Source organism: Sminthopsis crassicaudata, chromosome 3, assembly GCF_048593235.1.
Source record: "Sminthopsis crassicaudata isolate SCR6 chromosome 3, ASM4859323v1, whole genome shotgun sequence".
Classification (NCBI taxonomy): domain Eukaryota; kingdom Metazoa; phylum Chordata; class Mammalia; order Dasyuromorphia; family Dasyuridae; genus Sminthopsis; species Sminthopsis crassicaudata.
The window spans coordinates 45781378-45804489 of NC_133619.1; the positions used below are offsets into that span (position 1 = coordinate 45781378).

At 33.1% G+C, this 23112-nt stretch overlaps 1 protein-coding gene across 6 annotated transcripts in view; it reads left to right on the forward strand.

Annotated features, from left to right (window-relative positions):
- Positions 1-19758, forward strand: part of LOC141560372 (phospholipid scramblase 1-like) — a 59830-nt gene extending 40072 nt beyond the window's left edge. For all 6 annotated transcript variants that reach the window (XM_074298387.1, XM_074298390.1, XM_074298386.1 and 3 more), the window contains 6 exons: positions 1985-2136; positions 6273-6315; positions 8998-9218; positions 12990-13151; positions 15551-15712; positions 18682-19758. In XM_074298387.1, coding sequence (XP_074154488.1) covers positions 1985-2136; positions 6273-6315; positions 8998-9218; positions 12990-13151; positions 15551-15712; positions 18682-18744 — 803 coding nt within the window. In that variant the 3' untranslated portion in view covers positions 18745-19758. The remainder of the gene's footprint in view (positions 1-1984; positions 2137-6272; positions 6316-8997; positions 9219-12989; positions 13152-15550; positions 15713-18681) is intronic.
- Positions 19759-23112: the final 3354 nt, after the last annotated feature.

Consider the following 23112-nt stretch of genomic DNA (forward strand, 5'->3'; position numbering starts at 1 on the left):
CTCAATCCAATAGACATTGAGATTAATTTTTTAAGCAGTGTGTTGTACAGTCAGGATACAAAATTTTTTAAAATGAATTTTCTAATATGTGGCTTTGTGATGACTAAGACTTGGACATTGAGGGGGATACTCAGTAATTGGGGAATGATAAACAAGTTGTGGTATATGATTTCATGGAATAATATTTGTAGTATAAGAAATGACATGCAAGATGACTTGAGAAAAAACTACAACATGGAAAGACTTGGGTGAACTGATACAAAATGAAATTAGCAGAACACCTTTTTCTTCTCGCCTCCTTCAGAGTCTTCAGAGTCCTTACTTTTGTTGGCCATGGGCGTAGAAAAAAAAGTCAACATTATTTTTCCAACTTTATGTAATAATTTTAGCATTCATTTTTACAAAATTTTTCGTTTCAAGTTTTTCTTTCCCTCCTTCCTAAAATAGCACATTTATAGAGGTTATAGTTGTCTAATCATGTAAAACATATTTCCATTTTAATTATAACTGAAAAAAAGCAATAGACCAAAATATTTTTAAAAGACATGAAAAAAATAAAGTGAAAATAGTATGATTTGTCATGCTATGTCCATCAGTTCTTTCTCTGGATGTGGATAACATTTTTCATCATGATTCCTTTGTACTTGTCTTGAATCATTGTGTTGGGTTCAAGCTGATAATCTGTGGTGTCATCTTTGAAAGAATTCAGGACTCAGGCTCTCTCCAAGTAAAGTAAATCAATTTATTGTAATTAAGTAAAATAATTTATTAAGAATTATTGAGAACAATGTGATGATTCCTGGCAATTTCAATATACTTGTCATAGAAAGTGCCATTTGAATCCAGATATCAAATTATGAAAATTGATTGTGGATCAAAGCATGTTATTTTCACCTTTCTTTTGTTTGCCTGCTTATTTTTTTCTCTTTTGATTTGATTCTTCCTGTGAAGCATGGCAAATATGGAAATATGTTTAGAAGAATTGAACATGTTTAAACTATATTAGATTGCTTGCTATCTTGGGGAGGAGGGAGGGAGAAGAGAGTGAGAAAAAAATTGGAAATCAAGGTTCTGCAGAGGTGAATGTTTCAAACTATCTTTGTTCCTATTTGGAAAAATGAGATTTTTTTTTCTTAATTTTTTTTCTTTTGAGAATCATTCATACAGAGTAGGCTCTGCTCCTTCTGGGAGTTTAGCAAGAATTAGCCATTCAGCAAAGCAAGACAAATATATTTGTGGAATCTGATTACTTCACAAGATATGTTGATTCTGAGGTTATAAGAGGAATTGCTAGCATGGGGAGGTCCTAAAACCTTGATGAAACTATACATGTAGTTACTCAGAATGCATGCAGAAAACCCCACTGGGGGGTAGTATTAATCTGTGGTAATGATATTATAATTAGCCTGATTTGGTCATAAATTCACCCAAAGGACAATAAGAAGGATAGTGAACAGGTGCTAGGTTTGGGGAAAGATTGAAGTTTGTGTTTCAATGCTCTGGTCTACATCCTATTAGTGCTACTGTCTTATCGATTGATATCCAATATTCATGGATGATGAGTTTGTAGACCATGTAGACCTGTACCTGTCAGCTAGTGATTGAGGATTTCTAGTTTGTGCTGGGGAAAGGAACAGATTTGGGCACCAATCAGAATCCCATCAGTTGTATTCCTGAGAAAAGCTAAGTCTTCCCTAGTTGATTATCACAAAATATTGCTGTTACTGTGTACAATGTTCTCTTGGTTCTGCTCATTTTATTTTATCCATATTCTTCTTGTCTGTATGCTGATCTCATGGTAGATGCTTTTTTTTTTTCCTTTGCAGGAATTGTCACATTTACTTTTGTTGACATACTTATTCCCTTTAGTCACTGGGGGAGGAGAAAATAATTTCTAAGTCATCAGCATTGTTTCAACTGTGTTAACTTGTTGAAATACACTGGTGCATGAAATTATAAACTTTTTTTTATTATTTCATTCAAGGCCCTCCACAACAATATGGGTATCCAGGTCCTGGGCCTGTTGGCGTTCCTAACTATCAACAACAACCACAGCCTGGTGTGCCTGGATGGTCACAATGGGTTGCACCACCACCACCAATGAATTGTCCACCTGGACTGGAATATTTAAGTCAGGTACTGACTTGTCCCCCTCCCCTTTTAATTCATGATTTCATCTCTCCATGAGCAATCATTCCTACAACCTATGTGTATCACAACCCATTGATTACTTCTGATTTAGTGAAATTCTCAATAATGTCTGTCTCAATCTTCCATGGAAGAAAAGGCTTATTTCATTCTTTGTCTTTGTAATCCCAGTGCCTAAGACAGTGTTCTGGCACAGAGGTGGTATTATTTAAAATAGTCTAATTTATTTTTAATATTTATAGATATAAATATCTATATTTAATAGAGTCTTTTTTATTTTTTTTATTAGTTATTTAATAGAGTCTTAATAAAGTCTGTGGAATGATCTGAAGAACAGCTAGGTGACTCAGTTGATAGAACACTAGATCTGGAGTTAAGAAGCTCTGAATTCAAATCTGGTCTCAAATACTGGCTTTGTAGGTCCTGGGCAAGTCACTTAATCTCTGTTTGCATTAATTCACTGAAGAAATGGCAAGTTGTTCTAGTATCTTTGCAAAGAAAATTCCCTGCATGGTATGGTCCATGGGATCTCAAAAACCTCACTGAACAGCAATGGAATGATTAATTAATTGGCAATTAACTCAAAGTTGCAGGACTCGTTAGTTCCCTTTTAATAATTAAAGTTAGCATAACTGTTGATATTTCTGTTTGTTATCCCTTGCTCTTGAATAAATTATGTAGTCAGAGGGAGGAAAAGTGCATTCCATAAGGGAAGGTAAAATTCCATATCAAGTGAACCAATGAATGTTAGCTTTTGAGTATTCTTTGCTTTGTTCAGTCAGTCATATCGTACTCTTGATGACTTTATTTGCTATTTCTTTCTTTAGCTCATTTTACAGATGAGGAAACTGACTTGCTTTAAGTCAGCTTGATTTTGTAAGCTTAGTTATCAATTAGTGTTTTGTACCTTTAAATTTTAGTGTATATTTGTTTAATTGGCTCCTGTCAGACATCTACAATATGCAGGGCACTATGATAGGAGCAAGGAATACAAAGTTGAAAATGATGGCTTGGAAAGGTTTATATAATCTTGTCTATTAAGTAGAACCACCCTGTCGTCCGCTGACATACATTTTCCAGACGCAATTGTACTAGTGATTTTAATATAGCTTCCAGGGAAAGAGCTAGAATAGGAAGAAAATGTATCCAGTAACAGGGTGGATAGTAGTAGGAATAGATATAAAGGCATAGCTATCCTTCAGCTGATCTAGAATCTTGAGGTCCTCTGCCATCCTGACAATACTTCTTTAGAAACTCCATAAAAATATAGGACTCAGAATGTAACATAATACTCCAGATGTATACTGACCATTGCAAAATACCATGGGCCTTTCACCTATATCTATTCTGTATCTAGAGATATAAAGAAGAGAAAATAGAATGAGAATTACGGATAGGCTATAGTCCATTTGGGCTAAAAGACAATGTATGAATGGAGAGAATATAGAATGTTGCCCAAGCAGGGTTGAAAGTGGATCTTTAACATGCTTGAAGCCAGGCAGAAATTTAAAATGTATCTTACTGAAAACAGGGAGTTCATGATGATTTATTTATTTTGTTTAAGTACGTAAGTTTCATGTTCATACATTAGATTTCTCAGTCAGTGGCTCCAAATTTTTGGAACTGGAATTAAACTGGAGGCGGGCATATCAGTAAGGAGGCTGTAATTTAAATTAAATTAAAATAGACAACTGACTATATTGGTTGTGCTAAAAGTGGAGAAAAGGGGACTGGATATAAATGATATTACAAGGATAGAAATTACAGGGCTTCATAAACTGGTGGGCTCTTTTCTGTCTTTTACCTCTCTTTCCCATTCCCCAAAATGACTCTGTGAGCCTGAATGACTGGAAGCACTATTAATAGAACCAAAGAAACCTGGATAAGGATTAAGTTTCATGGAGTGAAGGTATTTAATTGGAAATACCGTTAGTTGCAGAAGCTGGCAAGGTATCTCAATAGACATGCAGTTGGAACACAGTGTAACTGTGGAGTAAGTTTGGAATGCAGATAAAAATTTGGCAGTCATTTCCATAGACATCATGGGAGAAGATTAGGTCATTAGAAAAAAGCATGAAAATGAAAAAAAAAAAGAAGAAGAGGATCTAGGGCAAAACTTTAGGGACTCCCTCAGAATCAGAAGGTAAACTAACAAAAGTAAGATGGGAAAAGAGCAGTCAGAGAGGAGGGACATCATGAAATTTGCTTCACTTAACATTAAAAATACAAGAAATATACCAAAGGCATATAAAATTGTGCTTTATGTTGAAAAATATTATTATAATATTTTTATGCCTAGGTAAAATTTTAGAATGTAGTTTAAATTTCAGATAAAACAAGTGCTAGATTAAAGTTGGAATTAATAAAATGTAAAGTTTGGGGATTTTCATGGACTGTTTAATTTATATCTTCATATTGCAATCAATTACCTCAGTGCTTTATACATAGTAAATGCTTGTTTAATTAAAATGAATTAACATTTTAATATTTATTTATTTAGAAGATATTTAGCATACGTTGGTGGGTGCATATTTTAATCATTTTCACTCGGCAAAGAAATGAGTTTTCTTGAAAGAGGGGAAAAATGGAGATGTTCTGGTGGACTATGGGCTGAGTAAGAGGCAACCAGTACACTATATCACATAGCAGCCCTTTCATGCTCCTCCCACCAAAAAAAATATTACTATGTAGTTCTTGGCTGCCTTAAGATATGAAATGTGAAAGGCCCATGGTATTTTGCAGTGGTCAGTATACATCTGGAGTATTATGTTATATTCTGGGTCCTATATTTAATGGAGTTTCTAAGAAATATTGTCAAGATGGCAGAGGACCTCAAGATTCTAGCTCAGCTGAAGGAACTGGGGGTGTAGATGTCTTAAAAGAAACATAATAATTGTGTTAAAAATTTCTGACACTGCATGTGAAAGAAAGGTACTATGAATACAAAAACACATACATGATATTCCCTCTTGGAGAGAAATTTGTATTAAACTTGGATGCTCATTCATCGCACATTACAGACAGGATCCTTGTCTAGGTATAGAAAAGTCGGATCCAGTTTGTGGAATCATTTTCCTTCTTAAATGGATGTGAAAAATTATCCAAGCATTACAGTCCTGGCATATACTTACCCATAAAAGATGATGCAAAAATGAATTACAATTGCATTTTTTTGAAATTTAGATTTTACCTTTTACTTTCTAAAATGGAATGTTACTTTCATATTTCTGTTAATGAATTTCCAGTAAAAGTAATTTTCTGTGTTAAGGATTGACCACAGTAACAATGGGTAAAATATCTTGTACTGGGTCAGGATTTTGGTCTTTGTTTTATTTTAATTTTTTTCTTACAGTTTAGTAAGGACTTCTAAATTCTAACTTACTTCATAATAAGTCATCAAAAAATTATTAAATGCCTTTCCTGTGCTATCTAATATAAGGCAAAGGACAGTTTCTGCTATAATAAAGTCCCCAGTCTGATAAATAATCTATAGGGAAAAGGCACTACTAGAATGAAGGGGAAATGGGAAAACTAGTACTAGTGACAGGGATGTGATCAAATAAATCTTTTGTGTTGTTCAGTCATTTCAGTCATGTCCAATCCTTATAACCTCATTTGGGGTTTTCTTGGCAAAAATATTGGGATGGTTTGCCATTTTTATTTCAGATCATTTTATAGATGAGAAACCTGAGGCAAACAGGGTGAAGTGACTTGCCCAGGATTACACAGTCAGTGTTTGAGGTTGGATTTAAACTCCAGTTTTCCTGATTCCAATGCTTTATCTTGGTGTTCTATTCACCGTATCACCCAGCTGCCCTATAAACTTTAAAAATAATGTATTGTGCTTTTAGTATTTGTGTGTTAGATATTTTAAGATTTGTTTAATGGGATAATGGGTAATCAATAGAAACTGATAAAGGAACGTAGAACCAGGAAGAATAAGATCCAGCTTTGCTATAACTGGCTTACGACCCTAAACAACTGCTCCAGACAACTTTCAGAAGAGTGCAAGTTGCAAAGAAGATACTGATCTGTATTGGTTGAAAGAATTTAATGAAATCCGAGGCCTTTACCTGTCTCTAATAAATAATTATGAATTCTATTATTTTGTTTCACTCATATAGATTGACCAATTAGTGATCCAACAGCAAGTTGAAATTCTGGAAGGTAAGTATCTACTGTATCCTTAAAAGAATAATTTACCTTATTTCATTTTAATCAGCTCCTATCTAAAAAAGCATATTCTTGCTTCAAATGAGCAAATAAATCTTGGTGTAAGAAAGGTAACACTAGATGTAGTTTCCTTCAACTTTGTCTCATAATAATTGGATTATTAATTGTGAGCATATCTCAAAACTTTGTTGATCAGTAACATTTATTACAACTATGTGTCAAGTATTATTTTAAGTTCTAGACATACAAAGACACTATTTCCCCTCAAGGAACACCTAAGCTCTCTCCTCTCTTTGCACACTATCATACTTACCTCCTATATTAATTCAATTACCAAACTTTATAGATTCTCCTTCCACAATATGTCTCACTTCTATTCTTTTTTTTTCCCCTCTATCTACACAACTAGTACTCTAGTTTAGATCTTTATCATTGCTTACCTGGACCATAACAATAAATTCCTAGTTATCCTGTCTTAGATTTTGCTCCATTGTAATCCATTTTCCAACCAATTACAAAGGAATTTTTTTCTAAAGTTGGTCTTAACCTATTTTTCTAGCTTTATTTTTCCTTGCTTCTCTCCATCTACAATGCAGTTTAGTCAAATTGATCTTTTTTTCATCATACACCACCCTCCAGGTCCCAATTCTTATGTACAACTGATGACCACAGATCCATCATTAAAAGTATTACAGTTAAAATTTTAAAAATATTATACTTAGGTAAAAGAACATTAAAATAATGGTTAGCTTCCACTTTCCTGATTATCTGCATTCTCCAGTTTATTTATCTCTTTACTACCTATAAAAATTGCAAGTTCTCTCATTTAGTCTTGATATCTGTTTGTGCTATTGTCCTTTCAGATTCTATTCTTCATTGCTGCATTTTAATGTCATTTTATTGCCTCAAACTTCTTCCCTCTCTACTTTTTAGTCTCTTAAAATAGCACCCAGCTTTTAAATATAATATAATTGGTTGTTCTTTACTGATAGAGCTGATAATCATTTCTCAGTCTTCATGCTATTTGAGTGCTCTGGTTTTTTGTGTCAACAACAACTTTCTTTCTGCAAATTTCTTTTCCCTTGACTTTTCTGGTACTTTTGTATCCTAAATTTTTTTTACTTGTTTAACCATTTCTGTGCCTTTTCAGTCTCCTTTCACCCATCACATGCACTTTAATTGTAAATGTTTTGAAAATTTTTCTTTTCATATGTTCTTAATGAACTCATTATTTGCCATGATTTCAGTTATCTCCTTGCAGATGACTCCTAACCACATAAACTGCACCTGCTTTTCTCCTTAACTCCCATTCTTCATTGCCAGCTGCATGCTAGACTTCTCTACCCATGTGTCATTAGTATTTCAAGTTTTAAGTTTAAAGTGGAATTTAATTTCTGCCATTCATCTTCCAAACTTCTGTTTGGAAGTAACTATCATAATTCCTGTCATGCTAGCATCTGATACAGTCAATAAATATTTATTAAGTGAACTAATGATATAGATATATACACATATATCTATATATAGGATATAGACACAAGTCTTCTGATTCATATATTTTTCTGTTGTTTGCTGTTATAATATTCTGCTTTTTTCCTGAAACATTATATTGTTGGTGTTTTTATCTCATTATGATTTTTTCTACACCCTTATAATTGTATTACATTCTGTTATCCTGAATCAAGACCTCATGTTTATTCTTGAGAAGCAGCAAAGAGGTAGAGATGCAGGATTCAAAGTCCCATCTCTGACACAGGCAAAGGTTATGTGACATTGAACTTCTCAGAACCCCCAAAACAACCCCATAAGACTCTAAGTTGCCAAGTCAGCAGTGATTTACATTGACAGAGATAATTTATTCATCCTAACTTCTTATACCAGTGAAAATACAAGTTCAATCTAAAGGCACAAAACTGTGTACAATTTTTCAGGGATTCATTTTAGAATAATAATTGAGCTTCCTTTAGCCTTAAACAAAGATTCATGAAATTATACAGAAATAAATATGAATCTTAAATCTAAAAGGGGCTTTAAAGATGATATGGTACAACCTATCAACCAGTGCAACCTGGTTTTACACAAAATATTCCTTGGAGCATACCATCCACAGAGAGAGAGAGAGAGAGAGAGAGAGAGAGAGAGAGAGAGAGAGAGGGAGAGAGAGAGAGAGAGAGAGAGAGAGAGAGAGAGAGAGAGAGAGAGAGAGAGAGAGAAAGAGAGAGAGAGAGAGAGAGAGAGACTGAAATGTGGATCAAGAAATTACTATTTTCATCTTTTCTTCTTTGCTTTTTTCTTGTGATTTTCCCATTTTTCTGAAGTTCATTCACAACATAACTAATATGTAAATATATTTTAAATTATTGTATATGTATAACCTATGTCAGCTCATTTGCTGTTTTGGGGAGGGAAAAGGTGAGAGAGGGAAAGAGAAAAAAATTGGAACTCAAAATAATAATTTTGAAAACTATTTTTACATGTAATTGAAAAAATAAAATAATATTGGGGGGGGGGAGGAAAAGAAAATGGAATCTTAAAGAGGATAGATAGTATGTCCCAGGTGGCCCAGCAGGGTAGAGTTAATGTTTGAAAATTATTTAGAGTCTTTATGTTAAAATCATTTCCCCAGTAGTGGTCTTCGTGATAATTATCATGTCTTCTCCCTTCCCCCATTTTTAGCACTTATAGGTTTTGAAACCAACAACAAATATGAAATTAAAAACAGCTTGGGACAGAGAATTTACTTTGCAGTGGAGGAAAATGACTGCTGTACTCGAAACTGTTTCGGTACCTTAAGACCCTATGTTATAAAGATTCTGGACAATTTTGGCAGAGAAGTGATTAATTTTAAAAGACCTTTGAGATGTGCTTCCTGTTATTTTCCCTGTTGCCTCCAGAAGGTCAGTGAGCATTTTTTTATTGTCCCAAATCACTTGGTCATGATGTTGCCTTACAATTAGTGAATAGTGGCTTCTCGCATTAGAACACATCATACATGGATTGATTAAAGACTATATTTAACATTGGGGTTTGAGTCCGGTGTATTGCAATAGAGAGCTATTTTTTTTTTTATTTAGTTAGTTTATTTTTTTATTATTATATCTTTTTACTTACAAAAGACATGCATGGGTAATTTTTCAGCATTGACTCTTGCAAAACTTTCTATTCCAAATTTTTCCCTCTTTCCCTCCATGCCCTTCCCTAGATGGCAGGTAGTCCAATATATATTAAATCCAATATATGTATACATATCTATACAATTATCATGCTGCACAAGAAAAATGGATCTAGAAAGAAAAAAAAAACTAAGGAAAACAAAAATGCAAGCAAACAACAACAGAAAGAGTGAGAATGCTATGTTGTGTTCCACACTCAGTTCCCATAGTCCTCTCTCTGGGTGTAGATGGCTTTCTTCATTACTGGACAATTGGAACTGGTTTGAATCAACTCATTGCTGAAGAGAGTCACATCCATCAGAATTGATCATCATATAGTTTGAACAACGCATTTCTTTTCTTTTTTTTTTTTTTAATTATATATATATATATATATATATATATATATATTTTATAATATTATCCCTTGTATTCATTTTTCCAATTTACCCCCCCTCCCTCTATTCCCTCCCCCCCGACAACAGGCAATACCATACATTTTACATGTGTTACAATATAGTCTAGGTACAATACATGTGTGCGAATATCATTTTCTTGTTGCACAATAAACATTAGAATCCGAAGGTACATGCAACCTGGGCAGACAGATATTAGTGCTAACAATTTTCATTCCCCTCCCAGTGTTAATAGAGAGCTATTTTATGGAAGAAGGATTAGATTTTACTTGACCCCAGAGGGTAGAACTAAGAAATAAGTGGAAGTGAGGAAGAAATATCTTCCTCATTAGAACCTGAGCTCTTTGAAGGTAAAAACCATGGTTTTGCATTTATATTCCCCAGTACTCAGTACAGTGCCTGCCACATCATAAATACTTAATACATATCTGTTGACTTAAAGTTGCAGAGAAGCAGACTTTGGCTCAATATAATTAAAACAAGCAAGCAAACAATTTGCTGAATATTAAATGCTTAAAAAGTCCCATGAGTAGCCTTGTAATTTAACTGATTTCTCTTCATTCAAGATATGTCTACATGACCACTTAGATGGAAAGGTTATATTGGAAGGAACTTCCTATTAAAAATAGAATAGAACTGGTTGATCTCTGAGAATCTAAGCTAAGATTGTTAAAAATAGATGACAGGATCACAGAAAGATTTACAGTAAAATTTCACTGCAACCTTTAAGTCAGGGTAATTGAGCCCCTGCCAAAAAAGGAAAAAAAAATCATCCTATTTGGTTAGTTTCCACTATGTTTTCTTTTCAGTTATCTCCTTCTAAAGTGCAGATACTCTTGGGAGGATCATCTAAGCCAAAAATCAGCTAATACTTTCATTATCCATTAATTCTTTACAAGACACTTAACAGTCAGTTACTAAATAGACACTTGAGATATAGGGAAGCTATTTAAGGAAAGGAATGTTAAAGAAAGAAGAAAGATACTAATAAAGATATTGCCTATTTCTCATTTTTGCCAGGGGTCAGTAAGTGCCACCTTGAGGTTAGGATTAAACTCACAGAGTCTTACTTAAAAGGCACTTCACAAGCAATTTAGTCTAACCCATTCCTTTAAAAAAGAGCTCCCTTCATCACATCATCAGTAAAGTTGCAGAGAAGCAGACTTTGGCTCAATATAATTAAAACAAGCAAGCAAACAATTTGCTGAATATTAAATGCTTAAAATTTAACCTTTATTTGAAGAGCTCCTATTTTTACATGTGAGTAGAGAAAAATAAAATACTAAATTAAAAATATCCAAACAAAACAAAATTTTCTGAATAGAGGAACATATTTTCCTTGAGCATTCCATGGCACCTTTGGAAAATTCTAATTTTAAGAAATCATTTCTTTATATCAATCTCAAATTTTTATTTTTTGTAACATAAGTCCATTGTTCCTAGTTCTGCCCTCTTTGATCAAATAAAATAAGTTATATTTTTCTTTCACCTTAAAAACTTTCAAATACTTTAGGTGGCTTTCATATACCTCATGAAGTTTTCTTTCATCTAGGCTGAATATACCAAATTCATTCAATCAGTTCTTGAAGGAATGGTCTTGCTGCCACTCATCAGACTAATGCCCTCTTTCCTCTGAAATATTCCAGCTAATTAAAGTCTTCAACAAAATGTAATCCATAGAATCTAACACAACATTCCAAATGTTGTCTGATCATAGAATAGTGCAGAGACATTGTCATCCATCACCTTATACACCATTCCTACCTTAACTTAACTTAATCTTGTTAGATTTTATGGATGCTAATGTATCAATATGTTGGCCCTTTTTGAATTTGCATGTCATTAAAACTTACACATCTTTTTCAGCTAAATTACTTTCTACCATACCAACCCTATCTTGTGCTTATAATGATGACTAACACACTCTGAGTGTGGAATTTTGCATATGTCTTCTTTATATACCATCTTATTAATTTGGCCCCATGTACTATTCTGTCAGGATTTTGATTCTATCGTCCATCAAGTAAGTGACATTCCCTCCCCACTGCCAAAGCTTTGTGTCACCTGAAAATTTGGTAAGCACCCATCTATGCCTTTACCTAAGTCACTGAGTAAAAAACAAACAAATAAACAAAAACAAATAAATAAAATATATGTATTATATAAATATGGCATAGTACATATGTACATATATATGTATATATTATAATACATACACACACAACATAAATAAAACTAGAAGAGGGTCAAAACAAACCCCTGAGAATTGACATTCAAAGTTTTTTTCAGAGTTGACATTCAGATATTAATAATCATTCCACTAGTTTCCAAATTCACTTACCATCTGGCCCATATCTATCCCAAAGATGACATGAAAAACCCTGAAAGTCTTTACTCATATTTAGGCCAGTTATATATTGACTTTCCCCTTTCAATCAAATAAGAATGTTAGAAAGGTATTTGATCTTGATATGATAGGTCAGTAGGTATTGGTCAGATTTCAAACAACCAAGGGAATGGGAGGGGAAGAGTGAACAGAGTAGGAGTTGAGTAAGAACATAGAAAAGAGCAACTAGCCAAGATCCATGAAGAAAAGGTAAAGTTGTTTGCTAGAGTTTGTGTGATAGTGCTAGATGTGTCTTTTATAGCTTATCTTTCTTCCGTGGTCTTACATTTTGTTAGAGGTATATACTTAACTAAGATAGCTACATTTTTGTAGTAAGCCTATCAAAGGCCACTAGTTGGTAAGCCTTAATATGGCAATGAACAAAGCTCTAAAAATAAGTTACTTTTTTTTTGTAATATTATGCTAAAATTATATAACTAATTCTTGAACCAAGTTGCCTCGTCTTTCCAGTCTATTTCTTGATCTCTTAATTAACAAAGGTTCCATGTAATTATAGAATATCAGAGTAGAATCTAAGTCTAAAAAGTATGAGAGTTATTGGAGAAATTTATCCTATGATTGCATGAACACACCAGCTATTTTTAGATTTCCTGAAGACTTTTGTCCCTCTTTTAAATGGCTTATTTTAAAACTTGAATAGCATATTTTAAAAGTTATCTTACAATGTTTTTTTGATCTCTTTTCCCTTTGCAGTTGGAAATACAATCTCCTTCTGGTGTACCGATAGGTTACGTTACCCAAAACTGGCATCCTTTTCTGCCCAAGTATACAGTTCTAGATGAGAACCATCAGAAAGTACTGAAAATCGTTGGCCCATGTATGGTTTGCACATGTTGCACAGACATTGATTTTGAGGCAAGTTGCATTCAGAATAATATTATTAAGTTTCTGTACTCCAGATAATAAAAATAAATCAATTTTAAATTTTCATTCATTTTGAGAGGTTGTTTTAGCTTTTGGTATACTTTTAAAAAATGATAAGTTGTATATTTAATTTGATCCCTTTGTTCCAGTAGAGGGAGATTTTATTGGACTATTAATTTTTTTAATAGATGATTTTATGAGCAGCTCAATGGATAAAACACTAGCTTTGCCGTTAAAAGGATCTGAATTCAAATCCAATCTGCGGGACCCTGAGTATATCCCCTAATCTCAATTGCCTCCCACCATCACCCTCAAAAACATGTAGTTTTATAAAGATGTTTCTAGTGATATGTCACAGAACAATCAAATGTTTGAGGTAGACCTTTAGATTTAAGATCCTTAGAAAGATGTTAAAGATGAATAAAGGAAGATCTTGAGAAGTAAAATAATTTGCCCAACAAAACATAGCCAATAAGCTGCAGAGGAGGGACTTAAACCAGTTTTTGGTTCTAAATCCAATCAGCTCTTTATTCTTCCATCCTCTAAAATTATATCTTTGCTAAGATTAAAATAATTTATTTTTATCTCTTAGAAACATATTCAATTGAGCTTGAAAAGAGTTTAAAAAATTATATTTGATTTATGTATTATGTGATTTTTTTTTTTTTTTTGGTTTTGACTAGAATCAAAGGATAGGCCCTGGATTATAATCTGAGATGTTAAACCACAAAAAAAGAAGGGGAGATATTATCTGACCAATATAATGCTATACAAGTAACTAAGCCAAAGGAATGACATGTGATATTCATAAATGAAGGCTTTTCAATGTTGAGTTATTAGTATTAGGGAATCGTAGAACTAAGTTAGAAATAATCCTTCACTTTATAGATGAACATATTGATATCCAAAGCAGTTAAGACATCTTCCATGGTTATTCAGGTAATAAGTGGCAGAAGGAGGCTTTAAAGCAGGCCCTCTAATTCCAATGCATGAATCTTTCCACTTTCCCCTGCTCTCTTATATGAGTGAACATGAGATTCAGCACTAGAAAATAGTGCATTTGTATTTGTTAAAGTAAAACTCTGAATAGAATTATACTGTGACAAATTGAATCATACTGGCTTCAGTTTTTAGTGGGCATGACAATGGATTTTTCTAATATCTGTTCTTTTCTGGAATGTTTTTGGTCTCTCTTTTAATCTCTACTCCTTGAGGTCAAAAGTAATCTCATTTTCAGTTGTTAGTTTTGCTTCTCCCTAAAATAACTAGTTCAGTATTTTCAATGTTCTTCACACAAGTGAATGTTAAACATTGCTCAGAATGGATAACAATAAATGGCTTTTCTCTTATTTACCCTTGAATCCTGGTCTCATTAGATCTTTTCACATGACTCATTTTCCTTCTTATACTTTTTACGATAGCTTATAAATTTTGAATCTAAGAGAAATAGGAAGGAGGTTTTCTCACTTCAGAATTTGATAAAATATCCACCCATATTTTTTAAAGCAATGATAGTACCCTTCTAATATATCTGTAATATAATAAAAATCTGTAATATACCTCATTTAAAAACAATTCAAAATGTTATTGGTTATGTTTTCTGATCCAATGTGACCTCCCAGTGCTAAAGCCACAGAAAATATACCAGTTACAGAACACCTACAACCACTACCTTTATTTTGAGTGTGATTTAGGTAACAAGTCTAGGGACCATGTTGAAACTTATACTCAGCTAAAGAGAGGATTTGATTAGGTGGAATTTTTAAAATTAATTCATGTTTTTACTGTCTGATTTAAGGAAATTCCTTCTACCAAGACATGTCTATTCTACTGTACAACTTAGCCATCTTAGAGAATTTTTTCCAAACAGAAATAGCCCTTTAACTCCACATACTAAAGTATATAATACAACCATCAAGGAACTCTAGAGAATAACAGGAATAAAATAAACTATTACAAAAAATGTGTGATATGAAGAAATGGGCTGGTCACATGATGAGTATAAGGAATAGAAGGGTATGAATAGCCGTGGTGTTCTACAAGTACTTTTGGGTTGTTGGGAGAAAATGTAGAAGGCCTCTGGGAATCCCAAAAGCTAGACAGACTTGGATTTGTAATAATGGAGAGAACCTTAAATTAAGGGAGATCATAGATACATTTGAAGATTGAGGGATTTATCCGGGAAAATCTGGCTTCAGATAGAAATAATCTTTCTCAAATGAAAAAATTTCAATTTATGCATAAATTATTTTATTTCTGAACTGACAGGTACCATACCTTTGTTTTGTAAATGATAATTATCTTTATGATGTCTATTGGTATAATACAATAAGATCTTTTCTCATTCTGGGTTGAAGATGTTTGAGATTATAATTTATTTCCTCTATCAGATAAAATCTCTTAATGAAAAGACTACAGTTGGAAAAATTACAAAACAATGGTCAGGAGTCATAAAAGAAATGTTTACGGATGCTGATAACTTTTCAATTCAGTTCCCATTAGACCTTGATGTGAAAATGAAGGCTGTGATGTTGGGTGCTTGTTTTCTCATTGTAAGTACATGATTAATAATTTTATTTTTCTTACTCTAATTTCATTAATTGGAAATAATCATATCCATGACAGATTCGGAAATATGTTTTAAATGACTTCACATATGAAATGGATATTGTATTTCTTGACTTCTCAATGGGTGGGGAAGGGGTTAGAGTTAGGGGGAGAATTGGGACTGAAAATAAAATAGAATTCAATTCCAAAAAAATTTATTATTATATTAATATTGTTTATTATAATATTCAATATTATGCGTTTAAAAATTTGGCCTTAAGAAAAATTCAATAGAGATAATGGAGAAGGAAGGTATATTCTAGAAATGGGGACATATGGTAGGAATATGTAGACATGAGACAAGCCAGTTGGAATTGGAAACAATAATTTTATTTTACTATTGTTTAGATTTGAAAGGTGCTTTAGTTTATTTTACAGAAGAGGTAACTGAGGAACAAAGAAGTTAGGTGAGAATGATAAGAATGAGGAGCTAAGCTTCTGACTCCTGGCTTATTCCCTTTAACCACATAATATCAAAAGAGATCTTAAATGTCATCTGTCCAAATTTTATTATTTTATAGACAAGAAAAAGAATCTGGATGACTTGCTTAAGGCTGCACAAGTATTATGAATCTCAGAAAGGAAATTTGAATTTTCTTTTTTTTTACAAATCCAGTATTATTCCATTTATTTGGTTAAAAACCACAAAAAATATTTTTATAAAAGTCTTAATCAGCTGTTTTTCATTGATTTATATGGGCGATTTTGCTGTAGTAATTTCTTATGTTAATTCTATATATAGTAATATTTCCTCCCCATCACACACACATATATGTGCATAAACACATATATTCTTTTCTTTGCTTTATGAAATTGGTTAGCTTCTCAGCATTCTTACCCCCTGTTACTAGGGGTTGGACAAGTTAGCTAGAACTTTTCTTCAAGTTCTATTTTTATTATCCTATCTAGTCATAAAAATTCATATCCATTGAAAGAGAGAGGGAAGAACAAAACAAATTGAATGGTCATTAGGACATTGCTGCAGAATGCTCCCTTAAGAATACAGTGAGATGCTTTTTTTTTTTTTTTTGAGGCAGGGCAAGTGGTCCTTGATCTTAGTGGTGTTGGGAATCCCTAATGAGACATTTCTTCTACCAATGCAGTTCAAAATAGGATTTATTATGCATTTTATAGTGGGAGAGACTTTTCTGGATTATTGAGGAGTTGAGTTGGGTGGGTTCACATAATAATTATGTGTCATCTCTAGGGTCATTTATCTACTAAGTCATTTTGTCCAAGTTTAGTAGTCTACTGTCTTGTAGGACCCTAAAAGAAAACAACAGTTGTCAAGTTTTACTCATAATTACCTAAGACCTTATTAGAACCCTATCTCCAACTTTGAGCAAGAATGTAGTTGCTGGGCTTAAAAGAACTGAATAGGGTTAAGATTATAGTTCTTTAGCTCTAGCTGAAGGGAGGGCAGAAAAAAAAAAGATTTATAGTTACAGCCCTCATGCATCCTAAAAGGTTACTTCCCATGGAAGCCAATTTTGGAGCCATCTAGTTAAACTTTCACCCCAGTTTACAAATGAAAAAACTCAGTCTCAGAAACTGTTAATTAATTTGCCCAGATGGCAGACCTAGAATTGAATGTAGGGTCACTGACTTCAAATTTAACATTCTTAATGCACTACTTAATGCAACATATTCTTAATGCATTACTTTGCCTCACACCTTGAAGGGACAAAAGCTGAAAAATGATAGTTTATTGATCTGCTCAAGGAAAAAAAAAACTTTTAAAATTGCATTTTTTTTTCCTTTTAAAGTATTTGGCACTACCTGTGAGAAGCTCTGGGAATCACAAAGTAGCCCATCAATGAGGTCATTCTTCTCTAGCTGGAAAACCACATACTGTTTGGTTTCCTCTCCAAATCAAACCTATAGGTTACAAAAGCAGGAAATTACTTAGAAGCTTACCCAGATTCTTTATCAGTTACAATTTTAACCCAGTTCCAGTTGATTTTTCTCAAAGGTCCAGACAAAGTTTACAATGAGAATCTCATGTCTTACTTTGGGTTGAAAAACAGGTAATCTTCTCACTTTTCCAACTCCTTGTATAAATGTAGTTTTAAGAGCAAGCTTCAAAATTCTATACTCAAATTTATTTGAGATCTACAAGGGAGGAAGGAAAAATGGAAGATAATAATTAGAAAATTACTTGAGGGAAAGACTAATGAAGAGGTAGAAAAGGTCTGCCATGTTATTAGTAAAAGTTAAGGAAACAAAACAGAATCTGAGATTAGGTGAAGTGGAAGAAGGGGAATGAAGAGGAGGAAGCAAAGGGCAAGGTCCATGGAACTCTTAAAGAACTAATTAAGTTCTCTCATTGTGAAGTAAAACAGAACTCAATTAGCAAACTTAATATAAGCACTATATGCTACCTGTGGCTTAGCACCCCAAAGTCTGGGCTTATATAGACAAGATTTAATCTCAAATTGATGGTGACCCCATAAACTATCTCTCTTTGGTCTAGTTTGGTACCCACTTAGAGGATCTCCTGTGAATATCAAAATCTCATACATTTCTAAATTCCCATTGATGTAGATTAAAAAGTTTTCTTGTTTCCTATATAAACATCGTGTAACATTGTTACTTTAAAGGAAATCTTTTCTTTTACTCCATAGAAAATGCCAAATAACGGAAAGGACACACAATAGCCATAAACAATTGATACCTTTATTCTCCTGCCTTATTAAATTGTTTCCTAGAAGGGAAAAAAAATTAAGTTTGCTAGAGAATGAATTCCTATATGCATCATTCTTGTATCTCCAAGTTAATGGTGGCAGTAATAAAAAAGTCTAAATTTTTGTACTGTTTCCGACAGAGTCTTCTTCCAAGTCCCCTGTATCTAAAAACTGAAGTTAGCAAAATTAAATTCTAAATATAATGCTTATATTTTGGATTTTCATTTTAGGACTTCATGTTTTTTGAAAGAAGTGGAGATTCTAAATCTGGAAGAAAAGGAGTGTGGCATTAATTGGATGAATTGATCTTCACGTTCATTTAAAGAGTATTTTGGAACATCTGAATTGGAAATATGATGGAATTTTAAAAATTTAACTCAAAAAGTGTGCTGATAATTGTGAGATCTATAACAACATGGGCAACTTTATAATAATTTTTTTTCAAATTATAGAATATGGCCTTCCTTAGTTTCCTATCTGTAAAATGGGGAATTGGATAAAATTAGCTCTAGATTTATGATTCTTTGATCATATATGTGACTTGCAAAAATATAATAAATCTGTTTTGAATAGAGAATGCTTGTTTTGAGGTCAATATGCAAGTTATGGTTGGCATTTAGATAAAAGTGACTACTATGTATATAAAACGATTATGGGCTATATATTGTCTTTTTTCTATGAAAAAAGTTGGTTCTTTGAAAAGTTTTCTGTACACATAATTCATTTTACAAGCACTAATGCAGTTTGGAAAATATATAAATAAAATAAGACAAAGTAGCATTTATTGACAAATACAGGAAAAAAAATTAATTATCTGATCTCTGAGGTAGCTATTGTGACTGCAGTGCCCTTTTCCAAAAAAAGGGGAAAAAAAGCTTTAAGAAATCACTTTATTTTTATGTCTTTTATTATAGAGAAATCACTATTTTTCTTGTTTATATTAATTATTGGCAGCTCCTTAAGAGAGAGAGGGACAATCTTTTGATTTTTTTTTTTTGATCCCTGGCATTTAGTAGAGTTCCTAGCATATTTTATAAATGTTTGTTGACCTATCGACTAATAATAAAGAACAACTGGAGGTCTGGGGTGGGGAAGGAAGGGTGGAGTCTGATCTGCTAGTTTTTCTCAACTGAGAGCAATTTTTTTATATGTTCATTTCTTTGTTCCTATTGAAATTGTCATGCCATTCACAAGTATTTACTTGTAACTTTCTGTTGGATTCCAGTTAATTTTCTGCTGTGTGAATTAAATTGTAAATATTATTTTACAATAAATAAACTCAGTTTATGTTTTATCTTTACAACAAATATGTCTTTTTGTGTGTATTTGAGTTATAATAACCTTTCTTTTTCTTTTAAAAAAAATTCAGCCCATGGTAGATATTTTTGCTACTAACTGAAGAAACTTCATAAACTTAATTAGTTTCTAAAGTTTTCCATTTATTTTCATACTTGGCACACTGTCATTTCTACATGGCAAAGAAATTGGAGATGTAATTTTTCTTTATCTACACAATGAAACCAACTGCAATGACTAGGAAAGTTGTTGTCATTGCTCTGAGCTTTTGTTTTTCATTTTTATATTTGCTCTCTATATACATGTTTTTTTTCCCTCCCACTGCCCTACCCAGCTCCTCCTTCTTTCCCTTTCTTCACTGCTGAGTGTAGTCTTGCCATTACAGGAAGCACAGTTGGCCAGAGAACAAGCCATCTGAAAGGGAAACAGGTAAGTGAGGTTGATGGTTAGAATAATGAACTATGTTGGCTTTGTTAGGTGGGCAATAGTTGTGAAAGAGAAACAAGAAGTGGTGCCTGAGGGAAGTTGGGAAAGGAAATAAAAGCAGTTTCTTTTGTGCTGATTTTAATTTCTCTGATGGGACATGGGAGCAGCTAATAAAGGTGATATGTGGATACACACATATGTACTTATGTTTATTGTCTGATCACTGATCAATTTACTTAAATCTCTCTGTACTCCTCAATAACTCCTCTTAAGATGATAAATTGCAGAGATATTGCATTTTGCTTAAATTAAAAAAAAATTCTTACCAGGAACTAATCACTGGTAAGTGATTTCAGCAAAATCACTGATCTTTCTCAGCTCCATTGTGTATTTCACCTCCATTGTGCTATGAAAGACTGAATGCAAAGATTTCAGTAGATTACAATTTCTCTTACTGATATCATGTTTAACTGTGATATGCTGTTTCTGAAGACTTTATTCATCAATTAGTTTAGAAAAGCTTATATTTTTGTATCTATCTGAATTTCATTAGGTAAAGCAATATAGATTTTATGTCTCTAGTTACATATTAATTTCTTATATATCTTATTCTGTGCCCTATGGACTTAAACAAAACAGATATTAAGAAGTATATTAGATTTGCCCTATACTTAAAAATAATAAGTAAAAGATGTAGATAATTCTTTATAGTAGGTTGGATTCTCTTATCAACTATATAGTTTGAATCATAAACTATAGATAAAAAATCATTGCTTCTAGATAACTTTAAACCTTTAAAGTTAAAAATAAAAAGACTTTGGGTAACTCCTACTTTAATAACTACATTTTATAGATGAAGAAATTGAAGTCCAGAAAAGAAATGTCACTACAATGCTGTATTTGTATAAAGAACTTTGAAAATATTGCTTATCAGTAAGGGGAACCCTTAGGTATGCTGGTCAGATACAGCTGGTATATATAAACAAATACAAAATGTGTATGTATATGTGTGTATGTATGTGTATATGTACACATGCACATATATACATGTGTCTTTGTGATCTTTGCTTCTATTTTCCTATAGTTAGAGAATTGAACTGGATTAAAATGACCAATGAGGGTTAGCTTGTCATAGGATGAAGACTACCCAAGAAGTTAAGAAAGCTTGGATTTTTGACACATTTTTTGTTTTTCATTTTTTATTTTTTCCCCTTTTGATGAGGGAAACTGAGGCTGGAGACCTTAAAAAGAGTCACTTTTGTTGGGGGCGGTAGCCCCTTGATATTCCTTGTTTGATCTCCAACTTCCTTTGGGACTTGGACCTTTGATACAAACAGATCTTGTAACTAGTTTGGGCTATCTGAGCTGGCCATGGTTTTACAGCCCCCATTCTAATCTGCTCAGATAGACCAAATGCCATCAGGAAATTCCTTTTCTGGAAGAGACTTCTGTCCATCCCCAAGAAGATAACGAGAATCCTTATCTTATTTACATCACTCTCTGGAATCTCCTTACATCACTGCATCTGAATGATTGTGCTCTTACATAAAACAGAGCCCTCAAAAATCTATTCTTTGCAAAATTGGCCTTGTACTTTGCAGCCATTTTGCCCACTGGCTCTCCAGTGTTTCCATTCTAATCAATAAAGACTATGTTTCCATACAGCATTAAGTAGCAAATTCATTTGCTGCCAACCTCGCCCTTGGTTACTTTGGGGAAGGAAGGAGAGAGAGAAAAGGAACTGACCCATCTTGGTTTAGACCTCAGTTTACTCCTCATCAACTTTGACTTGCTTTTTAAAAGAGTCACTTTGACTAGCTTTTTGATTCCTTTCCTCATGCCCTCAATGAAGCAGGTTTCCCTCATCACTTTCTTGCAAATTTTTATTATATGAATTAACAAAGATCCAATGATCAGTAGCGACTTGTAAGATCAAATGTTTCCTGAGATTCCTGGAAATTCTACTCCACGAAGCAGGAACACATTTATTAGACTATTTGGCTACCTTGGAAATGAGGCAGGACACTTTGTGACTGATTTATTCATTTGAGATTCAATAGGATGCTAGCCATTATGGAAATAGTGCTGGTGATATTCAGAAATGGCATTCTTACTTGGTTGCTTTCTTGAATAAGCACAGTGAGTTTGACCTAGCTTGAATCACCCTAACTTCACATTCATGAAATTATTCACTTGTAGAAGTACATATTCATAAAAAAGTTGGATTGATGGTATAGATTTTAATGGATTGTGTCGGAGCTTCTTTTTATAATGAAAAATCAAAAAAGTATGAGTGATTTGTTATAAGGACTTTTAAGAATTTTTTTTCTGGGAAATAAATATATATATTTTTTTAAATTTCAGAATTGTTTATAAGTCGGAGAAATGGAAGGTAAGTCAGTGTATGCTCCAGGAATTGCATGCATTATAAGATTTGTATCATGCTAATGTTACTTTTGCATAATTGTTTTACTTTGTTACAAGAATTCTCAGGGACTCTGTAATCTGAAAATGTTATAATTTAAGAACAAGACGTATGAAAATTTATAGTGAATAGATATGTGCTTGCAGTATATGCATTTATACTCACAATTTGAAACACCTGTTTTAAGGAATTACAGTAAAATTGTTATTATTTTGTCTTTACATTTGATTTTTTCCTCTGAGGCATTTGGAGTTAAGTGACTTGCCCAGGGTCTCACAGCTAGGAAGTGTTAAGTGTATGGGGTAACATTTGTATTCAGGTCCTCCTGACTTCAGGACTGGTGCTCTATCCTCTGGGCTACCTAGCTGCCTCCCCTCCCCTCCCCTCCCTTTTGGGTATTCTAAACGTTAACGCCTAAGGCAAAGCATCAAGTGCCCCATCTTAGTAACATCTCAGAGTGTTAACTATTTCTTTGTTCATATGCAACATAAAATGATTTGGAAGGGATTAATCT